We start from the raw sequence: 22,426 nt of genomic DNA, 5'->3' as shown, positions 1-22,426 counted from the left end.
TTTCTTTACTTTATAATTATAAAAAAATACCTTGGCACATCAATTTGGTCAATTCAAAGTATATATTTGAATAAAACATTTACTTTAATGATATTGACCCAAATAACATATTCCGTTAAAATGTTCAGCAATTTGTAGACTTTAGCACTTTTTGTTTTACAGACCTATTTGAAAAATCGATGTTAGCATTCATTTACATTTCGTGTGTGTGAAATGTATTTGTATGTCAAATATTAGACAAACTCTACATGTTTTTTGTTTTAGCTGGTCGTGTTTAATGTATTTTTCTTCGTATTCATCTATTTATTTTAAAGCTTTTTTCCAAAATTGGGAACCAGTGGACTAGGTAGCGATCAAAGGACTAGCAGTCACTAAACACTAGATGTTAAATCCTCAAATGAGAGTCAAGGACTACAATTCTTGAATCATTTCATTTGAATAGAATATAGATTATAGGTCACGTTTTTATAAAGTCATGTTAAATGAGGCCGTTGGCGGAGGCATGCAATGCGTCAGTGCTTTCCTCTAGGTTAGTAAAAACAGCCACACTTGAAACATTGACATATTGAGAGATGTTTTGAATTCATACAGGACAAAGAACGTGACAAAAGCAATAGTGAATCCAAGAAGGAAGGATTACAAATCTGAAGAACTCGCCGTGATAGCAGACTGCCAGGTGAACCGAGAACCGACTCGTATATTATCTTTGCTGCTGCCAACTTTTTCCAGCGATGGGTTGAATTGTTAAGCTCCGGGCAAATAAAGCCAGTCAAATACTCTCATTTGCAAATAGAGAATTCATTACAGATGGATGAGAGTCGGCCTGGTGAGAACATTCTCCCGTGGACGACTAAACGAGTCAGACTTTTACAGAATGTCAGTTTCAGAGGTGGCCAGGAAAGGACAGTTGATTGAAACTATCACAGGTGTGTTTAAGGCTAAATTGAGGGAAATTTCATGAGGGCATGTCGGGACCTGAAGGGTTCACTGTGATCCGTGTTTCCATCAGAAACTATATTATAGCAGGTTTTCCACAAGCTCCAAGTCGAAATGTTAAATCTGGAGCTTTATTTATTTTCCCTCTAGCTCTTATTGTTCCCCCGTTCCCCTGTCTTGGTCACACAAATGGAAAAAAAAATGCACATGTGGACTAAGTGACTTCAACTGCGGTCAGGAAAATCAAGACCATACGAGTGGCATGAATTGTTCCCAGTCCAACCCCCCCAACCCCCCCACTTTCCCAGTGCTTTTTGTTGGTGGGTCATGGGAACCTGACAAACAATAGGGATGATTGGAAGGGACCAAAAGGCAGCACGGAGGAGGACAGGAAACAGAGAGCAGGAAACAGAGTCCTCGAGGAGGCAGAGATGGAGACTGAGGGGAGACTGTGGTCAAGCTGGAGGGATTGTGGCTTGGACGTTTGCCACGTGGCTGAAGGTTGTGCTGATTTTCTTTCGGTTGTTACACAGCACAAAAGCACATGTGACGGATAGATTGGAGGATCTGGTAAGGTGGACTTTTGGGGAAAGCTCGGCCCATGCTTTCTATGTGGCCTCAGAGTCAAACCAGATATTTCTTGTTATTATTATTTTCTTCATTTGACTTTTGGCTTGAAAGCCAGTCAAAATATGTTTTGACCTTTGTTAAGGTCGGATCGCGTAATGGTAAAGAATGTTTGGTCTTCTAAAATCAAACGGAGATTCGTCCAAGGTTTTTAGGACGAACTTAAAGTCCTTGACAGACCACCAGGGATATGGATTCAAACTTTACAGAAACATTCTGATTGGTCTGAAATGCATCTTGACTGTAATTGGCATCACAGTTTTGAAGCTAAGCACGATGATTGAAAGCAACCCAAAGGTCAGATCAGGTAAAAATGAAGTCAGTCTGAGAGAAACCAAGAAATGCAAGACACATTCAATCAATGGTTGCAAATGAAATTGGAGATCTGGACGATGTCACTTCAAAACATTTTGTCAGGTGGCCTGAAAAAAAAAGTGACATCAAACAGCTCAACATCTGGGTAGTTTACCTGTCAATGCATCTGCCGACCCCGGGGGACACCGGATGAAAAGAAGGCAGACCTCCTGAAGTTGGAAGTACACATGACAGTTGATCACACACACAGAATGCCGGTGCTTGTCATAGATCAAAAGTAGCAACGATATCTACTGATCAAAGGCTCAATGGAACTTTTAAAACCTATTGCCTCAGAAAGTGCGTTTAACAGATAAAAGGAAGGCAGAATATGGACTTGCTCTCAACCAGTGTAGACATTGTGGGTTTTACTGCCTTGGAGCGAATACATTGATGAACGTGAGGAGATGACAGATGAAATAGACTGGCGCACAACTTGATGTATGGTTGGTAAATAAAAATATTGTTTTTTAATTATAATATTTAAATTATAAAATATGTTTCTTTGGACTATAGCTCTCACTAATGATGACTGAAATCAGAAAACTTTTTAATGAATGCATGGCATGTTTGTTGATGACAGAAATACACTAAATGCATGCAACTGTAATGCTGAGTTCACTTGAGGGGTCGAGACAAAAAGTGGGCTTATTGACTTTTTATCATAGTTAGAAGGCTACAACTGTATAACAACCCCCCCAACAAATCTCTATTTTACTCATCAGTATGTGTCTGTTTGTACAAAAATATTTACATTAGAAAATGAAAACGTTTCTGCAGATTAAATCACATTACCAACCACGCCCACTCTGCTGTGATAAGTCAAGCATTAAGGATTTTCACCATGTGTCATCAATCCTGCAAGTCTCCATCTCCAAGGGACTCGTTGTATAATTAAAGCAGGGCGTGAATACACCTGGCTAGAGTAGGGAGCGAACCCATTATTACGCCATAATGGACTCTCATAACCTCTCGTTCACCCAGATTTCAGACGAGGAAGAACTTTATAAAGTATGAGTTCAAAACGATGTTCATGATGAAGGACTTACTGCATCTTAGAGAGGAAGACTTTAACATATTTTAAACATGTGAGTGAGTCAGGAGAGATTTCACATTAGTTAAAATATTAAAATATTATTTTTGCAACTGCAAACATCACGGAAACTTCATTTTCAGTTTTTTAGATTCAATGACCAGGAGCTAAATTCACTGGAGATGAAAAATTGTACTTTTTGTAAGATGAAAATGTGCATTTTTTCTCCATGTGCTTCTGTTGCTTTGATCTTGACAAACATGGTTGCGAAACAAACAACCGTTAACTGGCAAATTGTCCCTTTTTGTGTCTGAATGGTTCTCTAAATGTGTCCTGGATCATCAGCTGCTGCCCTAAATCACCACGATATGCTCACCGTGTTGTATTAGTGGCGAAACAAAAGCCGCTGGAGCAGCTAAAATCATTAAGTCTCACATTGTTGCCACGAATGAATAGTCATGTCCCGTCGAAGACCTCCCCTGCCCTCTGTCCCTCCCAGCTCTTTGTGTTCATTAGCGACTCGGCTCAACCCTCGCTCTCGCATTAGCATTCATGGAGCCATGATGGATACACGCACTAATCAATGAGCAGCGACTGTCGTGCACAATCGGACCATATGCACAGTCGCTCAAGCTTAAAGGTGGACAGTTGTCTGGCCCTTCTGTTGCCGTGTCAGTATATCCAGTCGGGCCTCGGGAACTGTCAAGAAAAAGTGCCAAAATCCATTCATCTCACAGTCTGTTTACATCTATAGATGCAGTTCAACGTGTTTCGACCTCCTGACAGCTGTTTTGTTCTCCGATTTGCACAGAACGCTGAAGATAAATGTTTATCTTGGGTGACACTGACCTTGGCGAAAACCTGAAAAATGAATTTCTATGGGAACAAATAGCTCGAAGGAAGCAAACAAAGCTGTTGCAGACTCGCTTATAACGTTTATATTTCTTTTGCTCGACAACAGAGCATTTTTACAAAATACTTAAATTATCTGTGACGTAATTGACTTAAATTAATACTCTGGGGTCATGAAAAAGAGTCAGGGTTCTTTCTGTCCAAAAAAGTATAAAATATTTACATGTGCTGGTGAAATACGATTTAGGTCAACTTAACCCTATACTGTGAAAACAGTGGCTAAAGTAGACAAAATAATAAAACAATCACTGAAACCTATTGTGTTTATTTATTTTGTTACTGTTATAAGAGGTATTTCTATGTATATAATGTGTAATTTTAACAGACAATATATAGTAGTGGTGTGAGAATTATTGATTATTGAATATGTTTTACTTATATTGGCTTATTCCCTTTATTATTTGTTATTATTATATAGTTATTTAACAGTTCAATATATATATATGTGTGTTTAAAGAATTTCCGGTTTAATTAAAATTGTATTTATTAATTTACTAAACAACGCAACAGAGTTGTGTCCAGTTGGGCAGGAATTTGTAGTGAAGAGAGCACCCTGTATTGTGCCTGAGATCCAGGCAATGACTGAGGATGAGAGGATACAGTCGACTCCAGCAGCTTTTAAAGCTGATGTTTCGACATTTTGGTTTCAAAACAAATGAAAGCAGGTATGACTTCGTCAAGAGTCATGTGGTCTGTAAATTCTGCAACACCAGAGTCAAGTACTTTATTTAGATTTCATTGTTTTAGGGATGTAAGCCAGAACCCTTTTTTCTTCAACTGTTCAAATCTTTTAAAACCCCACACATTTTCAAACGACAAAAAGAGCAGAGACGACAATGAATCGACCTCCTTGTGTCTGGTTCAAAGAGAGTCGGACAGGCGAGTCCTCAGGGACGGACGGAAACTTGTTAGAGTGACAGATGCAGGACATGATTGGTTGGACTGATGCCGGGGTTGCCTCCCGGGTCATTATCCATATGCTTGGGCGTGCTCACTGAATTTGACTTGATGCTCACATATGGACAGTGTTTGACGATAGCGATGATCTGTTCTGTGGTCTGCAGGCACCGACAGAAGGGTGGAAGAGTCTCCCAAGTCTTTGTGTCTGAAGAATCCGTCCCACATGTAAACGCTCCTCTGGCTGGATCACAAGCCTGTTAATGCCGAGTGACATCTTAGAAGTCTGGGTTTTTGGCTTTTTCTTGGCTCTCACAGATTTAAGGGAGCAGCGGAGCGATCTCAGAGCCAAATGTAGAGTAGAAGGGGAAGTTGCTTTGGTTAAAAGTAGATGGTCTCAGGTTGCAAACGTTGTTTGTGAAAGCCAAACTGAGCCGCTTGTTTGTATCCATTGTGGGTTCACAGCAGGAAGAGTTTCAGTGTTATTAGCTTAAACAGTATTTACAGATAGAATGCCAGTTCCCGTCCTCGCTGAGACGGTGGGAAAAGACGGAGAACAAGGTCATGTGGAAGTGCAGAGTCAGTTTGGTTTTTCCGTTACATGACGAGAGCCACACAAAGAGAGTTCTGTCTGAGAAGGTGCTTCTATATTTCACTCGGATAATGAACAGAGCAGAGAGGGACCAAGACACACAAGAAAATGTTCAAGAATATATGGTTAAATAAACATTAAAATAGATGAATGAGGTTGAATAAAGCAAAGCAAAATTTAATTAGGTTTCTGATCAAATATTTCAGGATGTGCTTTTAATCATTACTGATACTTTGATGATTGTGCAGTTGTTAATTTTTCATTTAGAATAATGCATTGGACAATTGAAAAGATGCATTTGCAAAAAAGTATAATAATAAAGTTAATAGAAGATGATTATTCATCACATCATTGATTAAAGTCATTTGAAAAGTCAGCAAATTAAATGAATGCACAGAGAAACACAAAAAGAAAATAACTTATTTCTCCACCAACTAAAGAGATGTTTTGATGCAATAAATCAGATGCAATGATGTAATTTTCAATGGTATTATTTTGTCATAGCAATAAATAAAATATTAATTAGGATGCTGACAAGGTTGTTAAAATAACGCACAAAATGATACACAAACAACTGAAATTGAAAGAATCTTCATGAATATAAACATAAATCTTAAAATAAAATGTAAATAACACTAATAAAGAAATACTTATACTATAGTAATGTGATCTGGTTGTTATTTGTCAACTGTAATTTACATCAGGAAATACAAAGATTTTTCAAGAAAATATTAAGAAAATAATATAAACAAATAATCCTCTTTTCTTTACCTTTTAGGATATATTTCATCTTCATTTTATTTCTCCTTGTTACTGACGCAGTTTACCAAATAAACAGATTTTTTGATGCCATAAAATACAAACCATTATTATTTAATAGTATTATTTTGTAATAGCAATTAATAAAATATTCAATTGGTTGCTGACAATGCTGTGTAACCCCCAGTCTGTGGACCATTGCCAGTCTGTAAGCTATTTATTACCAGTTCGCACATAAATGTTTTTTGTATTTTTTTTTATAAAACTTTTGTTTTAATGATTAGTTATGTCTGAAAGTTTAACTAAATCTTAAAATCTAGATTTAAATACAACAAATAATAATAAAAAAAACCCTGAGATATCATCTTGTTCGTATTTATTAAGTGTATTTGCTAATCTGAAATAAAGAGAATGTCAATTAAACTTTTATTTTATTTGTTGATAAATTATTTTAAAAGAAACCGATAAATGGAGGATGCATTGTAACGTAACCAAAATATAATATTTAAAAATGAATAATTATTAAAAAATGGAACTCAATTTAAAGTAAATAAAAAACAAACGCTATATTTGTTATTTATTGAAGAAACAGATTATATTATGGTAAATCAAAAAAAGGCTAACAATAATATCTGCACCAAAACTCCCCACTCTGACGTTTCATTCAGCGATATGAGCTTGAGAACAATAGCAGACATATCTCTGTGTGCAGGTGTGTGTTTACGTGTCACTTCATTATAAAACCAATTACGGCCGAGCGTTTCTCTCGGCGCCTTGCAGCTCTAAGCAGACGTCGGGGATGAGCTTTGTTCCCTCATGGTTAACACCTGGTCAGCATGGCTTTCATGATAAAGACCATTTAATATCAGACATTGTTAGTCAATCCTGATGCTAAGAAATATCAAATATAAAAATCCAACATGCTGCTCGTCATAAATCCTCCTCATCTCCCAGCGAGCGCTGGGTTTTCTTAAGTTCAATGTTTCCCCACAGATTAGACAAACCGATTTTGTGGTTTCTGTCTTATGAAATGCAGAGTGTGGGAAAATATAATGTAAACCGGCATGGGACTGCGGTAGGAGAGAACAAATCGAAGGAAGAGGCGGAGGAGGAGAAGTGAGGGCACGTGAAGAAGACAAACAAGGAGAGATTTCTTTTTTTTTTATGGATAATTCTCATGATGGAGGATTTATTATCGACAATCTTCAGCGAGGGAAACTTGTTATTAAGAGGTAGATGAAATATATGAGAACAATAACGACACAGCATCAACACGACTGGAGAAGAATGATGGGAATATCTGTATCTACAGCTCTGGACAACAGTAGAGATGAGTAAACACTTTTGTTAACCAGCCTAACATCTGAAACTGTGGGTAACTAATCGTATAAAAACATCATGAGTTGCCGAATTAAACTTGCTGCTCGACCTAGCAAAACCTCTGGAAAGACTCGTGAGTCCTTGTGAAAGAGTGAAATTGTGTGAAACCTTGGCTTGTTGCTAAAGACTCAAACAGGAAGTCAGATTCAGTAAATGTCCGACTAGACACCATTAAAGGACTTGACGTGTCAGTGAAGTAGATATGGGTTGCTCAGACTCTTAACCGGGTTCAACCGTCTCAACATTGCAACACAATATTCTCACTAGAACAGGTTGAGGGTGTGAATTGAATCTAGGAACAGTTTTTTACTTTAAAGTTTGTTTAAGATGTTTGAAAACTTTTTGACCACCATGTTGTAGTTAATCAGCAAAAGTACAAGCTCAACACCACCACATTATTATCATCACTGGCTCTTATTTTACCAGCACTGAAATAAAGACAAGTGATGACGTTGTTACGTGAACTCAACTCTACAGATTGTGTTGCGTTTCCACGTGGAAGCAGATTAGTAACTATTCTGAACCGGCATTAAATTGCCGGCCACTGATTGGTCAGTGTCATCCATCAATGCGACTCCTAACAAATGGACAAACCTGGCAAAAAAACAAAAAAAAAAGCCAGAAGAACAGTGTATTGTTCGGCAAAGTTGTTGACCAGGTCCAGATCTCTGAGTGTCTGCTACACCATTACTTAATACATGTTATCCTGAAGAAACAACACAACAGAGTTGTCTCCAGTTGGGCTGGAATTTTTAGCGAAAAGAGCACCATGTTTTGTACCTATTTACTTGATTCCAAGTATACAATAGGGACATGAGAACAAAAATGTTTTATGAAAAGTTTTAGGTTTTAATCCAATTATTGTAAACATCTATTATAACATAAAAAAGGTTGGATTGAAGGGGAAAAAATGTAATAAAGATTAAGAGACTTCCCTTTTCAGAGAAACCTTTTCCAAATCTGAATAGTCCCGGGTCTTCTCAACCCTCCTTCTAGCTGGACATACCAGGAACACCGCCCCCAGAAAGGGTCCCATGTTCCTCTTAAAAATTCAAACTTCACTTATTTTCTACTCACCCTCATGTCGACTAAGGGTTGGGATTATTTCGGGTAACAGACTAATGTCTACACTAGAAAGCACTTATGATATTCCCGGAGTACTTCCTGTTTTTAGCAACTTTTTTAGTCTCTTCTGAAACAATTCTTCTCGTCGAGGCTTCAATACAAGACATTACAGATGAGCAGTATGTATTTGGATGTTTTTAAGTGTCTTTTTGAAAGAAGTTTGTCAACTAGGCGCAAATATCTTATTAAAATTAACATAGTATTTTTGTCAATAACTCTGAAAAGGAAGAGATTACTCTGAAAAGAATCCCAACCCTTAGTCGACATGAGGGCGAGTACAAAATGAGTGAAATTTGCATTTTGGCTAAATTAATCACTTTAATGACTAAGCTCCTCATCTTACCTCTTAGAGAATCCAAACAGCTCGTGTCCATGATCTTGTGTTTGTGACCAAAGATTCAAGAAGGAATATCGATCTTTCTTCACCGGATCGTTGCACAAAGACTGGGGTCCTAGTTCTGCACAATGGACCGGTTCGATGTCAATCATATTTGTGTCACTCATTTTTATTAGTTTTTTTTTTTGTTGAGTAAACTAGACCTAAAGCAGTGTTTTGGCGTATGAAGATTCACAGGCTAATGCTATCACTAGTAGCTACATATTTCAAATATTCATAATCAACTTGATTTTGTCTTTTTTCCGCGAGTTACAAACGCTTCTTAAAATAAATGATGATCATAACTTTAGACACAAGTCTTTGGATTTATAGTAGATGATTAAAAATGACTTTTTTAATTATTATGCACCTTTTTTTCAAGTTAAGCTAAGTAGCCTCATGATAAGAAATCCATGATGTTTCTTTCCTTATTAACGATGATAACACGACCGACATCGGCTCCAAACACGGCAGCAGGAAAGCATCCAGGCCCGCGTGTCTATCTCGCCGGCTCTGGCCGAGAGACGCAGCTGCCTCGGCGCTGGAGGCGTGATTGATTGATGAAGTTTGCTCGCCCAGGGGAAGCAGTCATGTAATCAGTTTATATTGATTGACTGTCCCCGTCGAGAGACTGCCGAGCATCCAGCCACGCATTCTCGCGCCAGACAATCCCGGCCCGGCGCACACGTACGTCTTCAGCCCTCGAATCTGATTCCAAAAGGTGGTGAAATTTCCCACGTAGGGATTCACACAGAGACTTAATAACATGGCAAATGCTTTTTTTTTTTTTCCTGGCAATTCTACTTTTCTCTGCTCCGATTCCTCATTACCCTGCTTTTATTGTAATTATTGTGTTTGAGAAATTAATTCAGCTTCAGTGCAATTTCCTCGCGTGGCTAATGATCCAATCTCCCCAGAATTTTAATGAAACCCCCCAACCTGGGCCCTGCCAAGATAATGAGCCGTCTTCCTCGCCAGCGATCACGCTCCGGTCCGGCTCTTCCCGCTCGTTCCTGACGATTCAGTTGCTGTGTCAAAATGAAATCGCCCCATGATGCAACACTCTTGCCTTGTTCCGCAGCTTTTTAAGGGAGATGATCAAATCCAATGAAAGCCAGAGAATGATTAAAAAAAAAAAAAAACACTTTTTGAGGAACTATTTCTTTTGATGAACAAGAACATTTCTCCTCCTGAATAATAGAGATTATTTCACATAAGATTAATGACCTTGAGTTTCCTAAGAGGCAGTACAAGTGCTCATGTTTAACCAGAAGTTGCTATTTCTAAGTTAGCTTGTGGCTCAATCTATGAAACTGGTGACTTCTTTTGTCCGATTTGCTTCATGAGCTGATGAAAAATGCAGAAACTGGTCATTTGTAGACAATAAAATACATGTTTGGATGTGATTCTTAATTATTCTTTTACATAAAATCATAGATACAATGTTTTTTTGAGTAAGTCGCAACTTTTCACACAATTTTTCACACATTTCTGCTCTTTTCTATAGTTAAATAGCATTAAACACAACATTACCACCCTTGTCACACAAAAGGAATAGGAACATGTGATTTTAATAAAGCAAATAAATAAAATAAAACCTGAGAAAAAATTGAAATAGATCCGAAAAATATACATTTCTTGCAAGGGATATGCGTCAATAAAAAAGGGAATATCTAAAACTAAAACAACTATCATCAACACATTATTTTCTTTTTTGCCAAAATGAAATTAAACTGGCAAAAAATAACACTCCTTCAACACTGTGTACGTGTTATTTCCGCTTATAATACAACAATAAAACACGTAGCATCTGCTGTTGTATTTGCAACAGATGGTTGAAAGCACAATGTTGCAGAGAACGGTTGTCAATCACACCCCCGTCTTCGCTATACAGAAAAAACTATGTGGCCAATAGAATAACAAAGAGGCCCAGAAATTGAAGTTTGTTAATTTACTAGATTAGCTCAGAAACTCTGATGTTAAGATCATTCCCGTATATATTTACTTTATTCCACTGATTGGCTTCTTCTGGACTCACCTCTAACCAAACAAAGTTGGACAGATTTGAGTCAAATGGTGGATAAAATGGACTCTGATCTTGCAACAACAAAAAAAAAAGTGTCAAGACTGTGTGAAATGTGTTTCAGTCTTATAGTTCATTCACAGCGATGTTTAATTCAGCAACACAAAACTAATTCTTATTCATGAAAAGTCTTCTTAAAAAACCGAACTGACGTTTTCTCATTGCTTGCATTTCTGGGGAAAATAATTTAACATCAATAATTCAGTGAAGTTAAATTATACACAAGAAACTTACAATCATTATTGAGAAAACCATAAATCTCCGCGTCGATCGTAATGAAGTTGTACGATCCAAACGGATTCTCACATCTACCGGGTCTCAGAAGCATTTTTCTTATCCCCGCCAGCGCGCGCTTCTGACAGCGTCGGCATCAGTGAGCCACTTATTAGAGAGACAGATCTGCTTATTTGTTTGCTTCACTGCAACAGCACATCTTGTTTGTCGACTGAGGTGGGAGAAGAGAATCGAAAACTCTTCACTCGTGGGCATCTGTTCTGCGCTCGCATTTAATGAGCCCCAAAAGATTGCTGCCTGAAAGTCGTTCTAAAGTCAAATTAAGGCTGAGCTCGCCGAACACGTCTCGGAACTGAGTTTGAGTCGTGACAGCAACCTCCGATGGGCTCACGGAGGTGGGGTGGCGGAGGGTTCAGACCTCTCTGCGGCCCAGCGGACTACTAAAAAGAAGATTCATCTTTCTTTAATCCGTCCTTTTGTCACTTTGGGTTTCCAATTAAAGTCTCAGTAGGTCTAACGTGTTGCGGGGTCTCACCGGAGCACAGGTCAGAGAGGTGTCGAATGCTAAAATGAAGCTTGTAGCTGCTGGTGTCCACTGGGAAATAATTAAGAAATCAATGGTCAGCAGGCGAGAAAAGTATGTCATTACAGCAGAATATGATGTGTATTTAATAAGTCTCACATTAGGAAACTGACTTAAACTCTAAGAATCGTTTTATTTGCAAGGAGGAAGTAGAACAGAGTTTACATGTCTGACTGAGTTGTCCCGAAGCATAAAGCTGTTAGTTCGCTGTTATATCTTTATTTCGGTTTCACAAGCCGTTATTCATCTCACTCCAAAGGTTCCACAAAACACAAATTTGAAGGAGTTTTTTTTGCCTTAATGTCAAAGGTGGCTTTTCCCTCCATCAGAGATCGTACCTTGCAATAATAAACCTCTTATCCTCAAATCCCTTGAAACACCAACAGTGCTACAATTGAAATAATATGATATTTTATTAAGTACATTTGATGAACATACTTCAGCTCAAAACAAATGGACGTCACCATCTTTAATGAAAAATATACAATGAAATAAAAATCTAAATATTGTAATCATTCATGAACCATTCATTTCTTTATATAGAGAGAGTGATCCTTCCTGGAGGAGGCAATCTGATGTGAAAAGGGTGAAAAGCATTAAAATAGACAAATAAAGTACAAACCTAAAGACAAACTATTATACTATTGTATGGAATACCTGTCACACAGGCGTTGCCTTGGTAAGTCAGGGTCTGAAAAAAAAAGGAAAAAGATAGATCTAAGTAGATAGAAATCAAAATTATATAAATTAGTAGTAAAGCAAATAAAAGAACAAAAAAAAAAAAAAAAAAACTTAAGAGAGAATAGGAAGACAGAAGATATTACTTCAGGTGGATTATGGAGTTTGCACTTGCCTTCAATCTGAATTTAAACATATCGTTAGCCTTATTTTAATCTGTATCAAATCCCACACAGTTGAATGCACCAAACAAGTAAGGATAAGATGGTGGAGGAAAAACAATTAAAAAAAATAAATAATAATTTATTGTTATTATTTGTAATAAAGTAATTTATAGTGGAAACAGCGAAGACAACCTAATCAAAACTCTAAATGTTGTGACACTATTGTTAGGAACTTAATTTAAACTGCCTGATTTTGGTGAAAAAAAAAAAATTGCAGAGGAATATACAATGTTTCTTTAAGTATGGTTTAATGAAATGTGAGCCCTTATTGGACTGGACGTCATTGCTGTTCAACAATTTTAGGCGATAACAGACGGTCCAGAATTTAGTCCTGCCAGGGAAGCTGTGCGATGGTATGTTTCAGTTCCGACATGTAACCTTCAAAACACATCTTCATCACTTCAGCTTTTTCAAAAAAACTTGAGAGCCGTTTCATGAAAGTGTGAAAGAACTGGAGATTCTTACATCAACTTTAACGAGAATAAACTGGTAAGTTAATGCTGTGCGTCTCACGTCCTTGCTAGCCGAGGTACAACAAGAGGACAGAGTTCATGTGTGGTCCACTTCCATTTCTGGGATGTCGAGCACTGACTGTGTTTTTGTCTCTGCAGCTGCGGGTGGACGGTACCGGCGAGGCCGGCGTGCTGTACGAGACGCTGGCCGTGATGAAGGATAGCAGACCCATCCTCCGAGACATGGCTTTCTCTCTGGACAAGAGCTCTCTTTATGTCATGTCTGACAATCAGGTGAGGAAATGCCTTCATTTTCCTGCCGTTGCCGACGGAAGAAACGTAAAGCAGCAGGATGATGTAGTGACTTGCAAGAGGCATCGCTCATTTGGAAATCTAGAGGCTCTATGACAGGCCCCGGGTTTGCAGTCTGGTCTCGTTCCTGGAGCGTCAGACGCCGGGGGTATAAATGAGCGAGGTCCGCCCAGGTTGATGACGGTGGGTAACGGATGACGGTGAATTAACAGATTGCTAATGAATAAACACAACAACACATCATATTACCGAGAATAACAAATGACTTGACTCAACACATTATTCAAGACAAAATGTAATAATAACAAAAAAGCAATTTACTTAAAATGATTTCAAAAACACTACAAACTACACAACCCAACACATAGTGTCATGCCTGATGATTATATATGTCAAACACATAAACAAACGGCAAAAAATAGTACTAATAACACTAATAATTCACAAAATACGATGATATGAATATAAAACATCAACGGTAAATTAGCACAACAAATAGTTGAAGTAGAATCAAATTAATGTTTCACTCAATGTCCTGCATCACAACACTACCTTGAAAACAAACACTAATTCATTAATTTCCCTTAATGTTCCACTTATAGAAGTTTTTTTATGAATAAAATACACACATCTTGACAAAGAATGTAAGCTAAGAGGAAAATCAAATAATGAACAATATAGTTTTAATAATAATTGTAAATAAAATAATATTAATACAAATACATTTAAAAAAGGAACCCCACACAACACATACGAGACAACAATACACAAATTACATACACAAACCATTTACACAAATGGAATCAACAAATATTATTAAACAGTTCAACCCCATTAAACTTCAATTCGTCTCTTAACACAAAAAAAAAGCTATTTCCTAATTTCCCAAAGGGGCCTCTTACAGGATCAATAAAGTAATATCTATCGGAGTAAAAGAAAACTGTGTTCACGAATATCCTCGAGACCCTCTAGCCACCAGCGAAGCTCTGCTAGAGGGTCTCACGTGTATGAAGTAGAATCTATGAAATTACTTACTACTAGAATATAATTATTAAATAAATCTCAGACCTGACGAAACAAAATGTAATCAAACACTAAACATCACAAAACCAACAATATCCAGGACAACAATGAACAACAAAAACAACAGCAAGTCACGCCACTTGACTGAAGATTCAACAGAAAAAGTTAGATTTCTGGACAACCAAACACAAAAGTGGGAATGAAAGCTCGCCATGCAACACAAGAGGAAAGTTGTCGCAAGAAACACTTGTTTATCGACTGGTGTCAAGTGCCTTCTTGAATAGTTTATTATTAGTGCTTCAGGGCCATCACAAACAAATTGAAAGAAAAAAAACATCCTTGCTGTTAATTACTTGTTAGTTTTGGCGATAACACCTTAACACAGCTTCTCTTCAACAGCAAAGATTAGCTATTAAAGTCTAATTTACACCATTAAAAGTGCTTTTAACTTAAGGTAAAGCTACTTTAGATCAAATTAATTAGCATTTTATTTCCCCTCCGATGCTGAAACAGGCTGCAGTAAAAGTTCAAACTGAGCCGGTGGACCCGCGTTCTAATGACTTATCCATAGGAATCGACTAAACGCGCTCGCATCCATCAAACACACACGCAGGATCCATCCAGATCACTGTTTGTGTGTCTGCATCCCCACATGTCTAGCCCCGGCTTGGCCTTCCATCACACAGGCGTGCGGTTGTTGTTGTAGCTGTTGGACGATATTCTCTGTGCTCATCGGAGATAAGAGTGAACAGCGATAATCACTTTCAACTCTCATCAAGTGATTATTCTGGCGCGGCTGAATGAAGCTGTGAAATGGGATTAGGTTTCATTGCAGCCAGTGAAAAAAAAACTATCACTGTTCTCACTTGTTTCCCGATCGTCGGAATGTGACGGTGGGAGTCACAGGACCAAAATAAAAAGTCAAAGGCGGAATGGGTTCTGGCATCCTCGCCTTGTAAAGCTTTGAAAAGGGAACATCTCAGAAGGCATTAGTAGGATAAGATTTGTCGTTGTTAGAGAGAAGAGCGTTTTTATATACAAGGCAGCTCGGCTTCTGACTGATAGACTGGAAGAGACAAGACATTACTAATTGATGAGATGTGGTCGTTCAAGGAGAGGCACATGCTTCCTTCAAGGAGATTCTCCTTCAGTATTTTTTTTGTTCATATCTCGAAACAATTCTCTATTTGAGAATGGTTTTAGCCGAGACGTCCTTAAAAAGCAGAATAAAGTCTTTCCACTTTCGTCTCCTGATAACGGTGCTTCCACTAAAATCAGAAGAATTCCCAGGGAGAAGACTTCACTCGAAGATTTCCCACATTTACAGCAGATCCTGTAGATGAGGTATATTTGGATTCCTGTGAGCCAAACAATACAGGAATGATGTGGAATGAGGAGCGAAAGCAGAGACAGATTTGGCTGAGCTTAACCGACCCTCGTGGAATAACAATGAGCCTCTCCGTCTCCTGCCGAGGGAAACACGCAGGGTTAGCATGATGATGAAGAGCGAGCTGGGAGAAGAGAGCGAGTATTTGGAATGTTTGGATGCCACTGAACATCGCTAATATTGAGCCCTAAAAAAAACCAAAAAAAACTTTTAAAGCGTCGCAGCCTTCATCTGCAATAATGAGACCAAAAAAAAGCACAATAACCTTGTCACTCACTACCTGAACCGATGGCCGTGAGGCTTAGCCAAACCGCTGCCGGTGTATTTTAGAGGGCAATCCCTCAAAGTGCCACTCGGTGAAATATAAAAATAAGTGCTCGGAATCCCATCTGTCCCTTTGTCTGTCCTGTAGAGCGGCACATGTCCAGTATTCAGCCAGAGATACAAACCGTGGTTTCGTTTCAACTCTGGGTCACATCAGGTGATACATCGCTGACATCACATCTTATTTAAAAGCAGAAAAAATTGAACTTGAAAAAAAAATAGACCATTTTTTTAATGAAGAATCAAGAAACCTTTCTTTTTCGGGCCAAATCCGTCCGATGTCAGATGGCACACTCGTCTGGTTGACATATCGGCCATCTGGAAAGACAGTAATTAAATATGCAATAACATGATAATGATGTTTTTTTTTGTTTTTTTTAAACAGTTACACTTGTAGTCAGACTGTGACAAACCAAGTCAAGAAGGAGATTTGAAAAAAAAAAAAAAGAGTTAAACTATAACTGATGACTTTGGAAATGTGACAGTGGGATGTTATTGTAAATGTTTTTGCTGATTTGTTGTGCACAAGCAAAAATGTTGAGCCACTAACTGATTGCAAAGGAGATCGATATTGTCAATGTCGTTGGCTCGTCTATAATTACATAGAGGAAGACGCTCGCAGAGACTGAGAGACCCTGGAGAACAAAGGGAATCGAGATACGAAAGAGACCAAATCTTGAGAACAACAAGTTTTTCAAGCATTGTTTTTTAGATTATTATTTCGTAACAATACTGTGGGAAAACACCCTAAAACCATAACTAGTATTCTTGTGACTGAGTCATTGTTTGACGTTTCTCTTCAAATGTACCATTTAGAATATGGTTGTGAAACGCACAGATGGCTTTTCTTATCATTTTTGGGATCCAATTTTACAAGCATTGTAACACAAGAAACACTTTTTTCAACAAGCAAAAAAACAACTTTTGTCCATGTTTACGTTCCTCTACCTAAAAACCTTCAGCTTTAACTCCTTTTTGCTAAAACACCCTGTCTTGGTCTTCTTGTTTAAATGAAAGTAAAAATACACTACATCTGGTCATCTATTTTCAGGAGAGGAGTTGCTCAGACAACTGACCAGGTTTAACCTCCTCATCCGTGTAACATACATCATAATACCGTAGTCTCTTTAAGTTGTGACACTTAATATAAGTAAGCTACCGACATAAGACAAACCCATGCAAGAGGTCAGTTGATTCACCAGACAAGAGTCTGTTTATTTAGGTTCCTTCTCAAACTCAAACTAGCCATTATTCGTCCTGTAAACTCCTTAGCACTGCAGCTGAATGAGCTCTGTAGCCATTAGCTAACGAATGAAAAAGCAGAGGAAAAATAATGAATAAACTTAGGACCATTAAAGGGCAGTGCACCCCATCACTGACGCAGAAACAAACACTAGTGGTGGAGGTAATGATGACTCATTCAATACATCATTTTTTTAGTTGTAATTATTTAAGAACATAAGAGAGGCTGCAGAAGAATAATGCCGCAGTGTAACGTTGGATGTTTCCACTTGTAACCAAAACCAGTATTTATAAACTGGAGTGGGAAGCATGCGGTGCAACGGTCAGCCCTGCAAATGATTAAAAGTGATTTTGGAAATGTCACAACAGAGTGGTTTGGAATGTCAAATCAACAATGTTTTGATTTAATAAATGTAAAGCAGATGAAATGTTGCAGACGGCGAGTTGGTCAATAGTTAATCTTTTTCGGGTTATTGCTTGTGCTGTCGACATGAAGCTGTGACTTGAATCGTTTTCCTTTTTATCGAGCAGGAGCTGCAAGTTTGTTTTGGTCGTTCATTCATTTTGAAAATTGCAGTGCATTATTTTTGAAAGGCTGAAATATTTGTCTGACAAGGATTGATGATTTTACTGCATTTGAGTGCTTTTATTATTATAATAATTTCAGACGTCCGAGTATTTTAATCAAACCTTTGTGAGTCCAATTTGTTGGATTTATCAAAACCTTTTTTAAATAAATCATATTCTATGTCTGTATCCTTTAGGTCTTTGTGATATTTCCTTTGATCTATTCACTTTACATTTGCACTTTTCTCTTGTTCTTTCTTATAATAAACATGCTGTACCTACTATCGTCTGCTGTGTACTAGAAACCTAATTTCCAGAAGAAGATCTCCAGAGGGATTAATAAAGTCTATCTTATATCTAATAATATCTAAATCACATAAAAAATCCATGTACGCACAAATGCACAGACACACAAACACACACTTAAACTGGTGTCAACTAGTCATGGACTTGGAACATTGGTGGTAATCGAAAAATGAAAAGTAAATAAAGAAAAATACGGTTTAGTGTAATAGTGTTTAGAGACATTGAAAGATATTCAGGCATAAAAGGTTAAATCATTAAAACCTCACGTTCATGCAACAGCTGCTGTAACCCTCAGGCAACCATTGAAAAACATATGGGTCGTAGAAGCTAAAATAAGACACTCTTTATGTTTATTTTGTTACTGAGAACAATATAAGAGACTTGAGGGCAAAAGGGTCAGAGTGGGTTGATTTGGTGAAAGTCTTTCAGGGAAAAGGCCAGGATTAGTATACACAGTATAGTTTTATAAACCAAGGAACACAACGTTTTTGGTTTATTTATAGGATCACACCTTTAAAGCTTCCAAGTGTGATATTAAGTAAGTAAGTAATGTCTTGGTCTTGATCTCTAAAAATCTTGAAATAAAAAAATAAATTAAAAAGATCTTGAACTCAGGGCCAAATGACACAAGTATCATATTTTACAGCATTAGAATTGAGCACATTGCAGGTTAAACAATGTTTAAATACATGCTAAAAAAGAAATGCGGTAATAAACAATTTAATTTTTTTTTATAAATTTAATAATAAATCAATAAAAAAAAATTAAAAACATTGTATTGGTCTCTTCCTTTAATCAAATATTTGTCCATATGTTTAGTATCTACCACTCCTCTGAAATCATTGGTGTCAACTAGTGGTTTTAATTATAACGTTACACTGTATTGAGTTAAATCGAGTTTTAAAAAAAGAAGTAATTCAATTTTTATTTTTACAATTAAAATTTACGATACAATATCGTGGTTACCTTTTGTATTGCAACTAAATCTCGGTGCCGCCGGATGGCAGCAGATATTACCTCCTCAGCAGACATGGGAAGAGTGAGATTGTGCAATGACTCAGTATGAGAGGATACAGTCGACTCCAGCAGCTTTTAAAGCCGATGTTTTGGCATATATTGGTTTCAAAACAAATTAAAGTAGTTACGACTTCATCAAGAGTCATGTGGTCTGAAAATTCTGCAACACCAGAGTCAAGTACTTCACAATACTACAAATATATCCTTGTGGTTCCTTTATCATGATATGTATCGTATCGCAAGAATCTTCCCAATACACACCTGTGGTATCAACTACAAATGAATTCATGTAACTTGTAGAATTACCTTAACTGTTAAAATGTTGTTCCGCCGCAGGGAACAGAGTGTCCCAGGGTAAAATAATTAAAAATAAACATGTTATATTCCTCCCTCTACTTAGTGTGTCTCCCACACTTACAGGATAAAAATGAAATGTAGCTTGTTGAGATTCCATGCTTAACTTTAAGTTGTAAAAAGGCTGCATGAACATCTAGAGTTGCACTAAACCCGGATGAAAGTGTTAAAGTGCTAGTAAATCTGGACGCGCATTAGGACCTCGCAGATGTGATGGTCAGATAGGGATTTTGTAATTCCCAAAGCTGGGGAAGGTCATTGTAACCAACCCGGTATGTTGTAATGAAACAACATCCATAAAGATTTGTCTCTGTGGAACTGACAAGCGGCGGTTGGCACAAAACATTTCCAGAGAAAAACATATTTCCGTGGCATGAATCAGTGGCTGAATGCAGAGATGGACAAAGAGGCAGCAATTTTCTGTCTGAAAACATCTAAAATTGCTTCACTCAGCTGTTTTCACATCCGATTCATTTCTCAAATGTTTGTTCAGAACTCTTTGGGAGGTCAAATTGGATGTCACATGATGCTGCCAGTCTTGTGACCAGTGCAACACTTTTTTTTGATGATCGTGCATGCCCTGATATTTAAAAGACATAGTCCAATTGTTTGGTCTTGTATTTTGAAACCTCCAAGATCTCAAGAGCTCCAGTGCTTTAAGGCATGAAGGGGGAGAATAGCAGTTGACCTTTTTCACCCTGCACATCATCAGTTTGACCCCCGCGACCCCCGGACAGAATGCTACTATCAATCAACCCAAATCGCTCTTGACTGAATCCTTTGATGGTGGAAAGAGTCTTGGTCTTGATTTTGTCAACCCTATATTGACACCAGATCGTCTTCGTTTTGTTTGGACATAGTCGATTATCCAGAACTCCAGAAAAGAAAAAAATACTTTTTTGGTCCTGTTTTTGCTTATTTTAATTTGCTTAATTTGCTTATACTACATTTCAATTTTCTGTTCTGTAAAGTAATACTTGTATTGAAGCCTCGATGAGGAGAATTGTTCCGGAAAAAATTAAACAAGCTGGTACTTTACAGTCGCTTGTGGCAGATGGGGGTAGATGAAGGGGTTAGTAAGGTTAGTAAAGATGTTAAACCAAAAGTACTTAGAAATGTATTCAGTTTAAATATCCCGAGCGCTTTCAGTGTAGAATGTACTGGAAGTGCTTTAATAATAATAATAACAATAATAATAATAGTGAGTAGAAAATAGGTGAAGGTTGAATTTTGGGTGAACTATTACTTTAACTTCTCCTTTGAATCAGAAATTAAAAATATATATATCAGTACTTACTTGAAAATGATTATAAAATAATATTTAATTGAGAATGTCAGACACACTCTCACAATACTGGACTAATATAATCCTTTGGAAAATTAATTGCCGTTCTATGATTTTAGACAAACTTTGTAAAAACCATTCATGTTGTGTTGCTGTCGCATTGACAAAAAAGGACTTAGCAACCCACAACCCCGACTGCGCCGCTAAATCATTTCGCTAATGGCATGCTCTAAATGGGTTCCGAGGGCGAAAAAAAAAATAGTAGAAAGTTATTTGGAGGGGGTGCAGCAGATAATCCATTTTGCCAACACAGTCCAGAGAGAGCACCCACTTATGCTATCAAGAGCACAGGAGACTCTCTAATCCATAATCCACTCTTCATTTGTGATTGCTTACATCAGGAAATTGCTTGCATCATACGTCCAGAGCTGGAATAATAAAATAAGCAGCATGGGGCTTTTAAACCTGGTTTTGTATGCAGGGGAGGTTGCGTTCGGGCGGCGGCAGCTACTCTCACAGCGACTAATGGAGAGCTGATGGTTTGTCAGACGTTCATTCACCGAAGCACAAGTGGAGTCTGGCGAATTTGATAAATAAATAGATTTGTCTGCTTGAATAGGGCGGTTCAAGCAGGAGTTGTACAGAGTTGTTTATTTGAGATGGAAATGTGGACTTAGTTATGCATGACATCACTCTCCAAGTGAATCATTCATATTTGCCCACACAAAAACTTTTTAGACCTTTAAAGGATTTTATAAATAACCGACAATTTTTGATCCACTAATCCACAATTAAGGTCAATTATATGTGAAAACCCAACTCTCCTGACTCACTCACAATTCAAATGTTTAAGTCTTCCTCTCCAAGATGCAGTAAGTCTATTATCTTGTTTTGAAGTTATTACTTATAAAGTTCTCCTCCATCAGAAATCTCAGAGAACGAGAGGTTATGAGAGCAGAGTCCATTATGATGTAATAATGGCTTCCCTTCTCCTCCAGCCAACTGTAATTACGCCCCTAATTTGTTTATACAAGTGATGACAATGATGACAAAAGATCAATTTCTAATGTAAATATTTCAATGAAAAGATAGTTTTGTACAAACAGACACATACTGATGATACAATAGAGGTCCAGGATCTATTTAAGCCACACTTAAGTCAACATATCAGTTGATCTTTAATAAATAACAAGCTACTGAGGTCATTAGTTACATTTGTGTCCACATATCTAATGATACTTAGTTTATATTCTACAATAAAGTGACATTTTATTGAATGGTTTACATTTCAATTAAATTAAGAAAATAAATATTAACTAAAGAAGCACTCAGAAGGCACAGTCCATCACAAAGGAGCTAATTCT

At 37.5% G+C, this 22,426-nt stretch overlaps 1 protein-coding gene across 1 annotated transcript in view; it reads left to right on the top strand.

Moving 5' to 3' along the window:
- LOC148071292 (plexin-A2-like) overlaps window positions 1-22,426 on the top strand; it is a 134,034-nt gene that overhangs the window by 43,421 nt on the left and 68,187 nt on the right. Inside the window, exon 4 of the mRNA XM_087800334.1 lies at window positions 13,405-13,539. Within this exon, the coding sequence (XP_087656460.1) occupies window positions 13,405-13,539 (135 nt within the window). The remainder of the gene's footprint in view (window positions 1-13,404; window positions 13,540-22,426) is intronic.

Source organism: Callionymus lyra, chromosome 10, assembly GCF_982586985.1.
Source record: "Callionymus lyra chromosome 10, fCalLyr1.hap1.1, whole genome shotgun sequence".
In the NCBI taxonomy this organism is placed as follows: Eukaryota; Metazoa; Chordata; class Actinopteri; order Syngnathiformes; family Callionymidae; genus Callionymus; species Callionymus lyra.
The sequence above is the reverse complement of the archived record's forward strand: the minus strand, read 5'-3'. Positions and strand labels throughout refer to the sequence as shown.